Consider the following 14625-nt stretch of genomic DNA (forward strand, 5'->3'; position numbering starts at 1 on the left):
CTAGGCACTGATCTCCCCCTAGCATTGGCCGCAGGTACCAGTTTGGTAAAGTATTATGTGAAGGGAAGCAGCAGACATGGAGTGGGGCCAAGGGAAAATTATAATGACAATTTTGTGAACATTTTTAAATTAAAATTTCTTCCACTTAAAAAAAAAATTCAAATTTGTCAGAAATTTGGGGCTGGCACTTTGAATTCTACATTGTCTGGTAGTATTTGACACTCGCGTACTGGAAAAAAATGGGTTAATGCTAAGTATTTCAGTTTTTTGCATGGATCTTAGGGCTCATACACAACCACGTATTTTTTTCCATGCCTGTTCTGTTTTTTTTTTAGGCTCGTATGCGGAACCATTCACTTAAAAAAAAACGGAAATGACTCCTCGTGCATTCCATTTCCATATGTCCGCAAGTCTGTTCCGCAAAAAAGATAGAACATGTCCTATTCTTGTCTGTTTTGCGGACATGGATAGGCATTGTTACAATGGATGCAATACACATGTCACTCGGACGTCGTCCGAATGTTTTGTGGATCTGTGTATTGCGGACTGCAAAATACATACGGTCGTGTGCCCGAGACATTCTATTCCATTTAATGATCTCTCTCCTCTATGTCTCTGTGTATTCACACATCCTAGAGGGAGGGGGATGAGAGATGCTTTAGGCATCCATCCTTTTATGAGGGGTATTTACCTAGGGGGTACTTGAGGAGGATGTTCTTCAGTTCCTTGGCATCTGTGGAGGATGGGGCAATAGCTACTGGGTTTTGCATTAGTTGTAATGTAAATAGCATGCTGCCTTGTTCTATTGTTTCACTATTATCAGCTCTTTTCTTCTCTCTCACTTTGCTCTGGATTCAGCAATGGTCTTTTATGTTGAAGCTATGTGATTTCCCGGCAGTGTTGAATTTGAATTCCTGTATTTGTCCCCCAGCCAAATGTTTGCATCTCTTAAACCTTAAATCTCTTCAGTTACTGATTAAAAAAGCTATAGGGTCAAGGAAAGAGAGCTCAGGCTAAAATCCTTTATAAACCCCCTCCATGTCTGCAAACAGCACATACCCCAGGCAGCATCATGGGGTTAGGAGCTCTGTGTCTTCTTCTACTGTATGGACTCATTGGGTCCTACGCGCAGCCACCGTGAGTATAACCTGACCCTATACATCTAGAGTCTATACATAGATATGTATTTATACAGAGTCATATGTGCATTGACTGTTATTTACTATGTGAAAATAAGATGCAGTGGACATAGCGGGCAGATCCCAGGGCAGAGATCAGTGAGATTGTGATGCTTATTATTGTGTTTTTGTCTATTGCTATGTTATAAAAGAATAAAAGGGTTAAATAGCCAAGGGTTCAATACCTGATGTGTCTAGAGGAGCTGGACCGCAGTGTGTGTTCAATTAACAAGTTGTAAAAGTTTTATTAGCATTAAAATCTATCTATCTATGTATGCTATATCTATCTATCTCATATCTATCCATCTATCTATCTATCTATCTATCTATCTATCTATCTATCTATCTATGTTATATCTATCCATCTATCTATCTATCTATGTTATATCTATCTATCTATCTATCTATCTATCTATCTATCTATCTATCTATCTATGTTATATCTATCTATCTATCTTGTATATGTCTCTCTAAATATCAATGCTCTATAGATAGATATATTATCCAACTGTTTTATATTTAGTCAGTCTTACAAAATTGCTTCTGCACAAACGTAAATGTAGTTTACAAGCTTCCATAACTGCCTTACACTTTGATAAGCCACAAAACAAAAATGTATAATACTCTGATATTTGATAGATGTGATTGATAGGTATGAGACAGATAGATAGATAGATAGATAGATAGATGGATATGAGATAGATAGATAGATAGATAGATATGAAACAGGGAAAGTAAAGCAGCTCTCACCCACCGTCCACCTGCCTGGAGCACGGATGGCAACCTCCGGACTTGATTGCTGTAAAATATTTAAGACCAAGAAAAATCCAGCTTCCAAGATGCAAAAGGTGGAATCTTTATTGTGCGTTTAAAATCCAATGCAAGACATCACAGGTTACAGTAACGCTTTTCAGACTGCAAGTAAATCAGGGTCCTTCATCATGACAAAAAGATGAAGGACCCCGATTTACTTGCAGTCTGAAAAGCGTTACTGTAACCTGTGATGTCTTGCATTGGATTTTAAACGCACAATAAAGATTCCACCTTTTGCATCTTGGAAGCTGGATTTTTCTTGGTCTTGACTAGATAGATATATATGAGATAGATATATATATGAGATAGATAGATATGAGATAGATATAACATAGATAGATAGATAGATAGATAGATAGATATGAGATATATAGATATAGATAGATGAGACCCCATTATTCAGACCAGATTTTCTTGTCCACCATACAGTATATTATGCATATTGGCAGTTTTCTTTGAGAAGACCGCCTCTCAAAGAGGTTTCCCTCTACTATCCTCTACAAGAGGATGTCTATTTAGTTAAGCTGCAATGTAAGATGCAATCCATGAACAAGAAAGGAGTATTTTGTCTAAAAATAGAAAAAAAACAGACTTAATTTTATAACCATGGACAACCCCATTGAACCTTCCTTTGAGGGGACACGTAATCAGGGGTGGACTGGAAGTTAAAGTGGCCCTGGAAAGAAAAAACTAAAAGTGGCCTCATTTTGTAGTTGGGTCCAAATTGACAGAACGCAGGGCAACACAAGTAGAGGGGGCCAGCAATACCGTATTGTGGCACATTATACTACCCCTGCAGAGCCAAATTCTTCAATGCATCACAAAATACTGCCAGCAGCACAAAATATCTCTCCAAAAACTGCCTTTTTGAGGTCGCCAGTGCTAGCTGCCATGTTTTATTCTACTACTCCATTCTGGAGTCATGAGGGGAGCGTCAGATCATTACTTACCATGGTTGTTGGTCATGAGAAGGGCTCTTGTGGCCCTCTGGGCATCAGCCCACTGTGAAATTTTTTCTGTAGGCTCTATGGCCAGTCCACCTCTGCAGGTAATCAAACTGGGCATACTTTTTATCAGTTTTCAGATATTGACCTTTTCTCTTCATGTATTTCTTCTACCAGATGCAGCCTGATTACACCCAACGTGCTGCGTGTGGACAGCGAGGAGACCATAATAGTAGATGGACACGGTACTACGGTTAATGCTGAAATAACTGCCCATGACTTTCCCCGAAAGAAATATACTTTAGTTTCGAGCAGAGTCTCTGTGAACAGCGATAACAAATTCTTTGGAGATGTTAAGTTGACGGTAAGATTGCATTCAAGTCATCCTTGGGTGGCACATCACGTACCTGTCTTTTCCTCTGGGTAATGGTAACCCATGTTTCCTGGTGGTGGCGACTAGTGGTGGGTTATCTCTACCATGAACAGATATTATTGATGTTCTCCAGTCTCAGTCTAGTCATTGTGCTCAGTATCCTCTTCAGTCTTGGTCCTGATTCTGGATGCTTCTGTAGTTATAGCTTCAGTCCCCTTCTAGATGTTTTTCCTGGTTGTACACTTCAGCTTGTTGACCTTGACGATATTCTGCCTCAATCAGGTAATGTGGATAACTCTAGATATAATCACCAAAATTCTGAAAATTACTCTCCTGAAATCACAGTGAAGGACCAGATCCTTAGATATTGAACTTCAACTATATTGGGGACATAGGTCCTATGATCTAGGCCTGTGTCTGCAGGTTTTATTAAACTTCATTGTAACATTTGTTGACTAGCCTGGTGTTTTTGGTCAAGGAGAAATAATTATTGCTGATGAGTGCTGTAGATAATATGGATGTATAGGAAGTGTCAAGCTCCCATGCAGGATTAATGAAGTTATAATGGTCTTAATTTTCAGAATCTGTAGAGAGAGAAACACTCATTGTAGATTCTATGTGGTGGTTAATAAATCTGGGTAAGAGTTAAGCCTTTTCCATCTTTTCAGTTTCTGCTGTTTTTTTTTTTTTTTTTTAAGATACCCTCAAATAATCTGGAAAAAGACCCAAATAAGAAACAGTATGTGTACGTTACTGTAAAGTCTCCTACTTGCAATCTGGAGAATGTTGTCCTAGTGTCCTATCAAAGTGGATATATATTCATACAGACTGACAAACCCATCTACACCCCAGGATCTACAGGTACAGTGTTATGACATAATACAAATAAATTCCTTTATCCACCCAAAAATGGGAATGCACATGTATAGTTCTTGAAGACAAAAAAATTATACAGTGTCTTTCAACAACATTGATACAAGATTGACTTGGTCTGGAGTTTCAAAAGAGACTCCCCATTAGCTTTAAATATAGATATTGCTACTTCTTGTTATCATTTTGCCTGGTTCACCAAAGGTTTCCAAATTTGTGCACGTAAGGAAAAAATAGATGAATCCATAATTTTATTTTCAGAGCTTACCCATCCACCTAGTGGGGCAATAAAAATACAATTAGTGAAAAAAAGAAAAGGAGTGGATTTTTGCGAGACATAGAAATTTGTATTCATTTTTCAAGTGGATTTTTTTTTATATAATCACACTAAGTCCTAGAGATTTTAGATTAACTTTGTTGAATTTAATATGTCTCTTTTCCCCTTCTCTATGCTTAAGATCAGGTGTTTCTGAATTTCTCCCAGCTTTTCAAAAATGTTTGCATTGGATAGCGTTTCTCTCCTCTTTTGAGAATTTAAGTCATGTATGGTTCCAATCAAAACCGGGAAAATACTGGCTGCATAAATTTTGTGTTGGAGGTTGATCCTTTCAATTCTTTTGAATGAGATAAAGCTGGTCCTTGATTGGTTTAATGGGGGACCATATGCTCCCAGATGAGTAGTTTTTGATTGGATAACACTGGTCACGTAGCTTGAAAGACGTTTATCAATGGAGCTTCTTACAGATGCAGCCGAGCTAAACTTGATGGTTAACGCGTTAAGTAAAGAATGTCAAGAAAAAGATAACTAACTTTGCAATGGCTTTTATCACAAGACACTGTGCCATGTGTTTTCAGAGTCAAGTTTAGCTTGGCTACATCTGTATATATTTATAGTGTGGAAATATGACATAGTGATCATATAATTTATATATTTTGCATTATATTTGAATCTGTCCCGCAACCTGCTTATTAAACTGTTTGCCTAGACACATAGCTGTGGTTCATCTGATTCAAATGTTGTTTTCCTCTTGTTGATCAGAGGCTCCATTCCCAAGTTGCGATACTTTTTTTCAATATGTAAATTAGGAGGCCTTTGGTGCAATGAGGGCATCACCGATGCTCTCTTTAAACTCAAGCTCTGCTCCTTTCTGTGGTCAGCCCATCCCTCATTGCATTGCCACTAGATGTTACTGTCAATCAAAACAGCCAGGACGAGTCTGTTCACAGAAAGGTTCGGAGCTTGGGTGCAACAAGAGCAATGGTGATGGGACATTCTACATCTGTAAATACTGAAGAAAACAGATTCCGAATATAAAGACATACAATAAATTGTTGACCCATTTATAATGAAACCTATATATGGTACATGGTACTTACAGATTTCTTCTTTCTTTCTTACAAAGTTTTATACAGGATTTTCACCATGACCCCAAAACTAAAACCAGTGAGCAAACCGGTGATCATTGAATTCCTGGTAAGACTGCTTTCTTTGACACAATGTGCTATACAGTCCAAGTGTTATACTGCGTTACTACAGAGAGTGATGTGGTGGAACCCTACTTACTTTGTAGGGAGCAGTTTTAGCTATTAAGGATAGTGGCCAGTGTCAGCACCAGGTAGGTTCAAGGCAGATCTTACATTATATGGTTATATTGTCATACGTTGCGCAAAGCTAAACCTTATTGATAGACTAATTGACGGTATTATATTGTATGGTGCCCAAATGACAGTACCACAGTTGTCTGCACCAGAAATCTGATCATTGCAATCACCACTATGCAAGGATGGCTGCACAGGTCACACTCTTCTAAGACTGAACCAGTGTACACCAAGCTTGACAGTTCCATGTACATCTAGTTAACTATGAGGTAGAAATGGACTCCATCATGAATCAGTCTTCCTTGGGTCCACATATGTAGACTAGGTGACTAGTCTTAAGAAGAAGTCTGTGCACTAAATACTACCATACTGGGTCACTGTGTTGGACCATACCTATTTAATTAAAAAGCTCTTTTTTTCTTCATAGACTCCAGAAAATGTCATAGTCAAGAAAGATCTCATTCAACAAAACTCCAAAACCGGAATCATCTCCATGTCTCATAAACTGCCCGATCTTGTAAGGTGAGAAACAAAAACATGGAAGTAGGGGGCAGCATCCCCTGAGGATCATATATTTATCATGACGACAAAGATGAAAATAATTACAAACTTTTTCTGTCTTCTTAACAGTTTGGGAATATGGACAGTATCAGCAAAGTTTGAGGACACCTTGATACAGAATTATACCACACAATTTGAAGTGAAGGAATATGGTAAGAACAGGACAAAGCAAGAGCAGTACTGTTGTCTGATCCTCAAATATGGTATTCTGATTTGGACATGTGATCAAATTGACAAAATTGACCTCCCATAAAAAGCAGATCATGATATGTTCAATTTCTGGCATCATAAGTGATCAGCTCAAATCTGCTGGAGAACTTGGCAGTGAATGCTCAATTTCTGTTCAGCCTCACCAAACTGGAAATTAAGCATCACTTGGTGCCTGTTAAAATGAATGGACTGTGTGTTTAATGGGTCAGTGTACTTGTGCCTTTAAAAGATGGATGCTCTTCACTCTGGCTCATTTGAAATTGAAAATGACAAAAATAGGGCATTTGTTTATTAGTGCAGTGGACATTCCAACCACCAGATGTCTATGTAGAGTATCGAACTATACAGGTCTGAATGATGTATTTTTACTTTGCGTTCCCTGAACAGCACACCACATGGTTAGATATGGTATTGCAAGATTGACTTTTACAGAGATTTAAAATGGTCAATTTCATTTTCCTTTTTGCATTTATTTCAGTTCTACCAAGTTTTGAAATAAAAGTGACTGCATCTCAGAAATATTTCTACATTAAAGACAATGATTTTAGAGTGGACATAGAGGCAACGTGAGTAGAAGCCATGGCCATGTTGAGTTTTCATCAGTTCTAGAGATGTTTGGGACTTATTCCAGCTGTCACTGACATCTATGAATGAGATTTTAATGTGACTGGTAGTAAAACATAGATATTTTTTATTCTTATCAGCTATCTCTATGGTGAACCTGTTCAAGGAAAAGCCTTTGTGATCTTTGGGCTCGAGAGAGACAACGAGAAGAAAACTCTGCCAGAAACCTTGAGGAGAGTAGATGTAATATATATTTTTTCTTCTAAGTTTATATTCTTCTTCCTTCTATAAATACATTTACTCTTAAATGAACCATCATCAGAATCCATCAGAATGATACATGTGATACTAACTAACGGGGCTGTTTGAGATTTAGAGCTTGTTCACATCTGCATCATAGCTTCCTTAATAAATGGAAGCCAAAATGCAGTCCATAGCACTTTATACTGTGGAGACTGATGGACCATAGGCTTTCTCTGCAGTATCAATCCTCTTGTCCATAGGCGGTGCCTAGTACTTCAGCGTTAAGTGACTGAGGTTAAGGTGCATTAACAGACACAGACCATGGACAAGAGTGGTACTGTATCCAGAAAAGGCCATGGGTCAGGCTCCCATCTCCCCTGGCAAACAACTGATTTTGCTTAGGTGAAGACGTCGCCAGGCAGATATGTATCATTATATGATGACCATTGAAGTGTATGGCAGGCAATGTAAACCATGTAATCTCAAGTCCTCCGAAGTGGGAGCTTCCCTTACAGAGCAGCCCTCCATTGTGGCTCATACAGGGAGAAAGCTGACGTAAGCCAGATGTTTGTCTTATTAGCCATCCATGCATTCATGATTCAAGTCTGCCAGAGTGGGAGCTGCCACATATATAGTATCACATAGCAGCTATTCTGATGAATGGATAGATGGCTTATGTTTTCCGTTGAGTGGGAGCACCTTCTCATTGACATTCCTATTCTGTAATTGAGTATGGAAGGTCTGTCTTCAAGAAACAACCATTTTAACCAGTTGGCCATCCATGGCATAGACAATGTTGACTGTGATTTTACAACTCTTATCTAGATCAGCGAGGGTGCAGGTTTTGCCGTTTTGGAAAGAGAGGACTTATTGAAGGCCTTTCAAGAAGAGAGAGACATGTTACAATGGAGCATATTTGTGACTGTTACTGTCATTACTGATTCAGGTAAGAGAAACAAATATTGCCATGGTATTTATAGGCAGATAAATATCTATAATCTGGCATCTTGATAAATGTCACTTGTTTAAAGAAAAATCCAGCTCACCTCCACATTAATGGACTTGGTGCACGGATCCGAACCAGGCAATTCCAATGTAGTAGTAGAAAAGGAGAACAATCCGGCACTTAGTAAAATCTCCATGCGCTTTATTGGTATCGTAGCAAATAATTCACAAGCAAAAAACCTTCGTACAGACAGCAGTTGCAGTTGACGCGTTTCGAATAGCTCTGTGTTCTTAATCGTAACTTGAGTTACGATTAAGGCCACTTTCACACTAGCGTTTTTGCTTGATCCGGCAGAGTTCAGCAAAAACGCTTACGTTCTGATAATACAACCGTCTGCATCCGTTATGAAGAGATCCGGTTGTATTATCTTCAACATACCTGTAGCCAAGACGGATCCGTCATGAAATCCACTGAAAGTCAATGGGGGACGGATCTGTTTTCTATTGTGTTCGATTTAAACGGATCCGTCCCCATTGACTTGCATTGTGGGTAATGAGGGATGCGTCTTGCTCCGCATCCCAGGACGGAATGCATGTTGCGGTTTGCTTTCCGGTATAAGAACGGAACGGAATATATTTTAAAGCATTCCGTTCTGTTCAGTTATGTTTTGTCCCTATGATGGATCTCAATACCGGAAAATATTAACGCTAGTGTGAAAGTATCCTAAGAACAAAGTGGTGTTCGAAACGCGTCAACTGCAACTGCTGTTTGGGTGAAGGTTTTTTGCTTGTGAATTATTTGCTACGATACCAATAAAGCGCATGAAGATTTTACAAAGTGCTAGATTGTTCTCCTTTTGTACAATCTTGATAAATGCCAAATTATCAAATATTCCCAAGAAAGCTCAAAATTCGCACAAATTTCTACTTTAATTTAAAGGCTTTCCGAGACTTAGATAGTACCAACCTATCCACTGGATTGGTCATCAGTATCTGATCGGTAGTGGTCGGACCTCGGGACCCCTGATGATCAGCTATTTGAGTAGGCAATGCCGCTCACAGTAGTGCCTAAGCCTTCTCTCAGCTTTCCCCAGGCCAGTGATGTCACAGTCATTGGTCACTTGGCCTAGATGCTGCTCAGCCCCATTGACGTGAATGGAGCTCAGCTGCGATACCAAGCACAACCACTATAAAAGCACTGTGCTTGGTGAGCAAGGAGAAAGCACCGGTGCATTCTCAAACAGCTGATCGGGGGGTGTCCCGAGTGTTGGACCTCCACTGATCAGATACTAATCATACATCATCAGTATATAAGTGTCGGAAAACCCTTTTAATGTAATTTTTTCTAGTCTTTTCCAAATTACATTGCATTTCTAAGCTAGAGACAAATGGGCTTTAAAAAATTAGTGAAAATGGACATTTTACAGATGGTTTTGCCCATATGATATAGAAATGTCAATCATTATAACCTCAAATATCATTTTTTTACTTGGAGATAAAGTATCATTTGCATGAACACATCTTTAGAAAACTTTTTTGTTAATTAGATATTTGATCAAATCAACTATAGAACTATTTGGGCCATTTATTAAAATCAGATATCGCTGGCATTAGGGCCAGATCAAGGTCTAGAAAGACCTTCAGGTAAAAGTATAAGGACTGGAGCCCCTGACATTTCTGTATGGAGGGAGAAAGACTAGATATAATACTGCTATAATGCTGCCCCAATAACAGAGTGTAAATAATACTAACATATAGTGGAAAATGTTTTCATGTAGTTTCTGACATAAAATTCCATTCAATGAGCACACAGCAGTTTAATATAGTATACAGCCAAAATGACAGTGCTCAAATAATAATGCTATATACAAGGGCGGACTGTCTATAGACCCTACAAGGAAATTTCCTGGTGAATCGATGCCCAGGGGGCCTTTCAAGCCCTCCTGATGCCGCTGGCTGGGTACAAAACAATCTGATGCTCTCAGCGTTAATGCTATGAACAGCAGGTACCAGGTGATGCTAGGAGCACCAGGTACTATGGCGGCTGCTGCTGCCCTCCTGAATTCAAGTCCTCAGGATGGTGATACAGTTTAATAATGCAGCGGGAGTGACAGTATTTTGTGCTGTACTGTGGTATTTGGTTCTGCTAGGGCGGTATCTTGTGCTGCACTACGATATTGCTGGCCTCACCTACTTATGTTGTCCCTGCCTACCTTCTTCCAGTTTGGACCCGCCTACAACATGGGGCCACTTTTACTTTTTTTCCAGAGCCATTTTAAGTTCCCAGTCCTCCCCTGGATATACAGTTCCGTAATAGTATTACAGCTGCCTTCCTACCTTGGTTGGCACATCTATGCTGTCATATTGCTCCACTTGCAGCTCGGGGTGGGGGGGGGTGGGGTCCTTCCTGCAGCAGCTCTCTCCCTAACATATCTCAGTAAGCATATCTGTTCTGCTGCAGCTGTTTCCCTATCATAGCTTTGGGGGGACTCTCTGCTTCAGCTCTCTTCCTGTAATTATCATAGGAATATGGCTGGTGGCAGTTGAAGGATGGAACTGAGCACCTCAGCGAGATTAACAGAGTAATAAGGCAAAGAACCAACAGCAGGTGGCGCTATACAGATACATTTTATCGAATAAATCAGTGGCTATACTAAATATTAAATTAAAGTCTATGTACACCTTTGGAGGCAATTTTTGTTTGTGATTGCATTTTACTCATTTTTGGCTACAAATCACATTTTCAATTGGCCTTTATTAAAAATATTGAGCCATTCTGTCACAAAGGGTTAACAGTTTTTCTAACTGTGTGACTAGTACTTTTACTTTGTGCCGGTCATCTAATAACCCTCTTCTCTAAACTACTAAGAAGTCACAAACACTTATTTAAGCCACATTCTTATCAGTAATGCTACTTTCACATCTGCATTTTCAATTGCGCTATTGTTATCCGTCATAGGATCTCAATAGTGGAAGAAAACGCTTCCGTTTTGTCCCCATTCATTGTCAATGGGGACAAAACTGAACTGAACAAAATGGACTGCACCAGAATGCATTCCGTTCCATTTGGTTGTGTCCCCATCGTGAACAGAAAAATGCTGCAAACAGCGTTTTTCTGTCCGCGATGTGGTGCGGAGCAAGATGGATCCGTCGTGACACACAATGTAAGTCAATGGGGACGGATCAGTTTTCTCTGATACAACGGATTCATCATCTAATGACTTACAATGGTGTTCATGACAGATCCGTCTTGGCTATGTTACAGATAATACAACTGGATTCGTTAATGACGGATGCATGCGGTTGTATTATTAGAACGGAAGTGTTTTTGCAGATCCATGACGGATCCGCAAAAAACGCTAATGTAAAACTAGCCTAAGATAACTAAGCTATAATGAGTGTTTATAAGGTTAGAGAGCAGAAATAAGGAGTCCATCTGCTCCCCAGATGACGGAAAAGACAAAAAAAATCCACTAGCTTCTGCTAGAGCATGGCAGCTTTGTACACAAAAAAAGATTCCATATTTTTTTTATAAAGACCGAAAAAAATTATTTTTAGCTCAAAATAAGTACAATTCAATAAAAAAAAAATCTGTCCCCAAAGGTGTACATAGCCTTTAAATGTGATTTTATTCAGTATTCAGATCCAGGTTCTGGTTTGAGAAATGTATTTTCGTGAGACAACCCTTTTAATCATAGCCATGTAAATACAGTATAATGCACGGCTCCTTCTCTTACAGGCAGTGATATGGTGGAATATGAGCTGAATAACATCTTCATTATGGATTCTCCCTATAAAATTCTATACACAAAAACATCCAAGTATTTCAAGCCTGGAATGACATTCGATCTTATGGTAAGTGCACTGATTTCATATTGCATTTTATTGTACAATTATATTTTTCATCTACTGCATATAAAATAAGGTAAAAATGCAAAAAGTTATTTACAAAGGAACTTATTTTCTGCCAAGGAACAAAGTACAAAGGAACTTTATGTTTCTGAAAAAAAAAAAAACAACAACATGTGCCATTCATAATCCTGTCATCTTCTTATGTGTCAGAGGGGCGAAACGCCCCTCTGACACATAAGAAGATGACAGGATTATGAATGGCACATGTTGTTGTTTTTTTTTTTTCAAGAATCTTATTTTTGGTTTTATCCATTTCAGGTGTTTGTTACTAATCCTGATGGGTCTCCGGCTCATCGTGTCCCTGTTATAGCAGAACCAGGAAGTGTCAGAGGATCAACTCTGGAAGATGGAACCGCTCGGTTGCCCCTGAATACTCGCTCAGACATAAGCAATCTGCACATAACAGTAATATTTCTATTATTGGACATGTCTCCATTTGTAATAGACTAATAATGAATGTTTGGAAATTCTGAACTTAGTGGAGGTGTTAAATTCCAGGATTGTAATATTAATGCCCTATTCTCTGATCGGCGGCAGTCCCACATCCTGCACCCCTGACGATCAGCTGTTCCAGGGTAGCTCTGGCTCTGAAATTTGGCATCAGAACTTCACAGCTCCATCAATCATGTAGTGATTGGAGCTGGTTACATCCATTGTGTACAAAGGTGATGGAGCTGTGTGGGAACAGCTAGTCGGTCGAGGTGGAGGGTAGGAACAGCTAGTCGGTCGAGGTGGAGGGTAGGAACAGCTAGTCGGTAGAGGTGGAGGGTGTCGGATTCCCACAAATTAGATTTTGATGGTCTATCCTGAGGATAGGTCATCAATATTTAATTGTTGGAATACCATTTTAATGGATGGAAAGCCTAATGGTTCTGCAGTGTTGACTTGGGCACTCACTATCTTCAATCAGTTAATTTATTTTATTGTTTATGGTTCACAGATATAGTTATAACTAGAGATGAGCGAATCAAAGTTGACGAAGTGGAATTCGATCAGAATTTCAGGAAAAATTTGATTCGCACCGAATCCGAATTTCCTCACGCTTCATGGTAACGAATCGCATTTTTTCCTAAAATGGCTACTGCACGTCTTAGGACATGAAGCAAAAAACTCTGGGAATGAGGGATCACCCATAATGCCATGCATGCAGCCAATCAGCAGCCAGCCCTGTGATATCACAGCCCTATAAATAGCCTCAGCCATCTTGGATTCTGCCATTTTCCAGTGTATTTAGTGCAGGGAGAGACGTCAGCAGGCGCTAGGGACAGTGCTAGGAAATACTTTAAAACTTTTATATTGCTGAATAGAAGTTCAGGGAAAGGATAGAGAGGAAATATTACACAGTATTGAAGCAGAACAGGGTTCAGTAGGGGAGGTTTCAGCCTGGGTAATAGGAACAATCCTATTACACCTTGCTGCACTGACTGGGGATCCAAATTGCCATTATACAGCTCTGTAATTCCAGCAAACCGTTCTTGTTATTGGGATGCAAGTGCTGTTTGATATAGCCAGGGCCGGCTCCAGGTTCATGTGGGCCCTTGGGCGATAAATCTCAGTGGGCCCCCCACACAGTATAATGACCCCACAGTCGCCCTCCATTCAGAATAATGACCCCAAAGTTGCCCCCATTCAGAATGGGGGTTATACTGTATGGGGGGGCACTGGTGGTCAATATACTGTATGGGGGTCATTATACTGTGTAAAAAGCCCTCACTAGTTAGAACTGACTAGGCCCCACAGTAAATTTGTGTACGAACCCACCGCCCCCCCAGTGGGTTCACATCACGTTTTTCTATCCGTTTGATGTATACATTTGTATACAAAAAAGTTACTGTATACAAATGTGCAGCACACCGCATTTTTGTATCCTGCAGAGTCCAGTAAAAAAATACATATGTTAACATATATGTTTTTTTTTTTTTACTATGGGACTTTATAGTGAACGGCCGCTACTGTATAGCATCAGTCTGAGGCATCTGTTAATGTATACGTTTTTGGTATAAATTAAATGGATGGAAAAAATGTCATGTGAACCCAGCCTTAGTGTCAGAATTAGCACTAGTACACAGCGGGGCAGAGAGGGAAGGCCGCCATGTACTGACAGAGTGCACAACCTGGTCCTGGTGGTCAGCAATCTGCAACTTTTCCCCACTCATTCCAGGTCTAAAATAGTGGTGTGGGCAGGGAAGGGGATACAGTTATGGCCATACAGTACCTGGATAACACCACTATACAGTGACTGGATACTTTTTATACAGTGACCAGATAAAACCACCATACAGTTACTGGTTAACACCATCATACAGAAAATGGATAGTAACACCATACAGTGACCGGATAAAAGGGTATAATAGGGCACAGTACAGGGAATGACTAGGGACACTGTACAGTGTATGGTAAGAGGGCACAATGC

The 14625-nt window shown here is 39.7% G+C and overlaps 1 protein-coding gene across 1 annotated transcript in view; it reads left to right on the forward strand.

Moving 5' to 3' along the window:
• Positions 1-1954: 1954 nt before the first annotated feature.
• Positions 1955-14625, forward strand: part of LOC122925554 (venom factor-like) — a 73722-nt gene continuing 61051 nt past the window's right edge. The window contains exons 1-11 of the mRNA XM_044276912.1: positions 1955-2040; positions 3113-3299; positions 4007-4169; positions 5582-5652; positions 6205-6299; positions 6408-6490; positions 7027-7114; positions 7253-7355; positions 8181-8301; positions 12040-12155; positions 12471-12617. Of these exons, the coding sequence (XP_044132847.1) occupies positions 1955-2040; positions 3113-3299; positions 4007-4169; positions 5582-5652; positions 6205-6299; positions 6408-6490; positions 7027-7114; positions 7253-7355; positions 8181-8301; positions 12040-12155; positions 12471-12617 (1260 nt within the window). The remainder of the gene's footprint in view (positions 2041-3112; positions 3300-4006; positions 4170-5581; positions 5653-6204; positions 6300-6407; positions 6491-7026; positions 7115-7252; positions 7356-8180; positions 8302-12039; positions 12156-12470; positions 12618-14625) is intronic.

Source organism: Bufo gargarizans, chromosome 2 (assembly GCF_014858855.1).
Source record: "Bufo gargarizans isolate SCDJY-AF-19 chromosome 2, ASM1485885v1, whole genome shotgun sequence".
Taxonomy (NCBI): domain Eukaryota; kingdom Metazoa; phylum Chordata; class Amphibia; order Anura; family Bufonidae; genus Bufo; species Bufo gargarizans.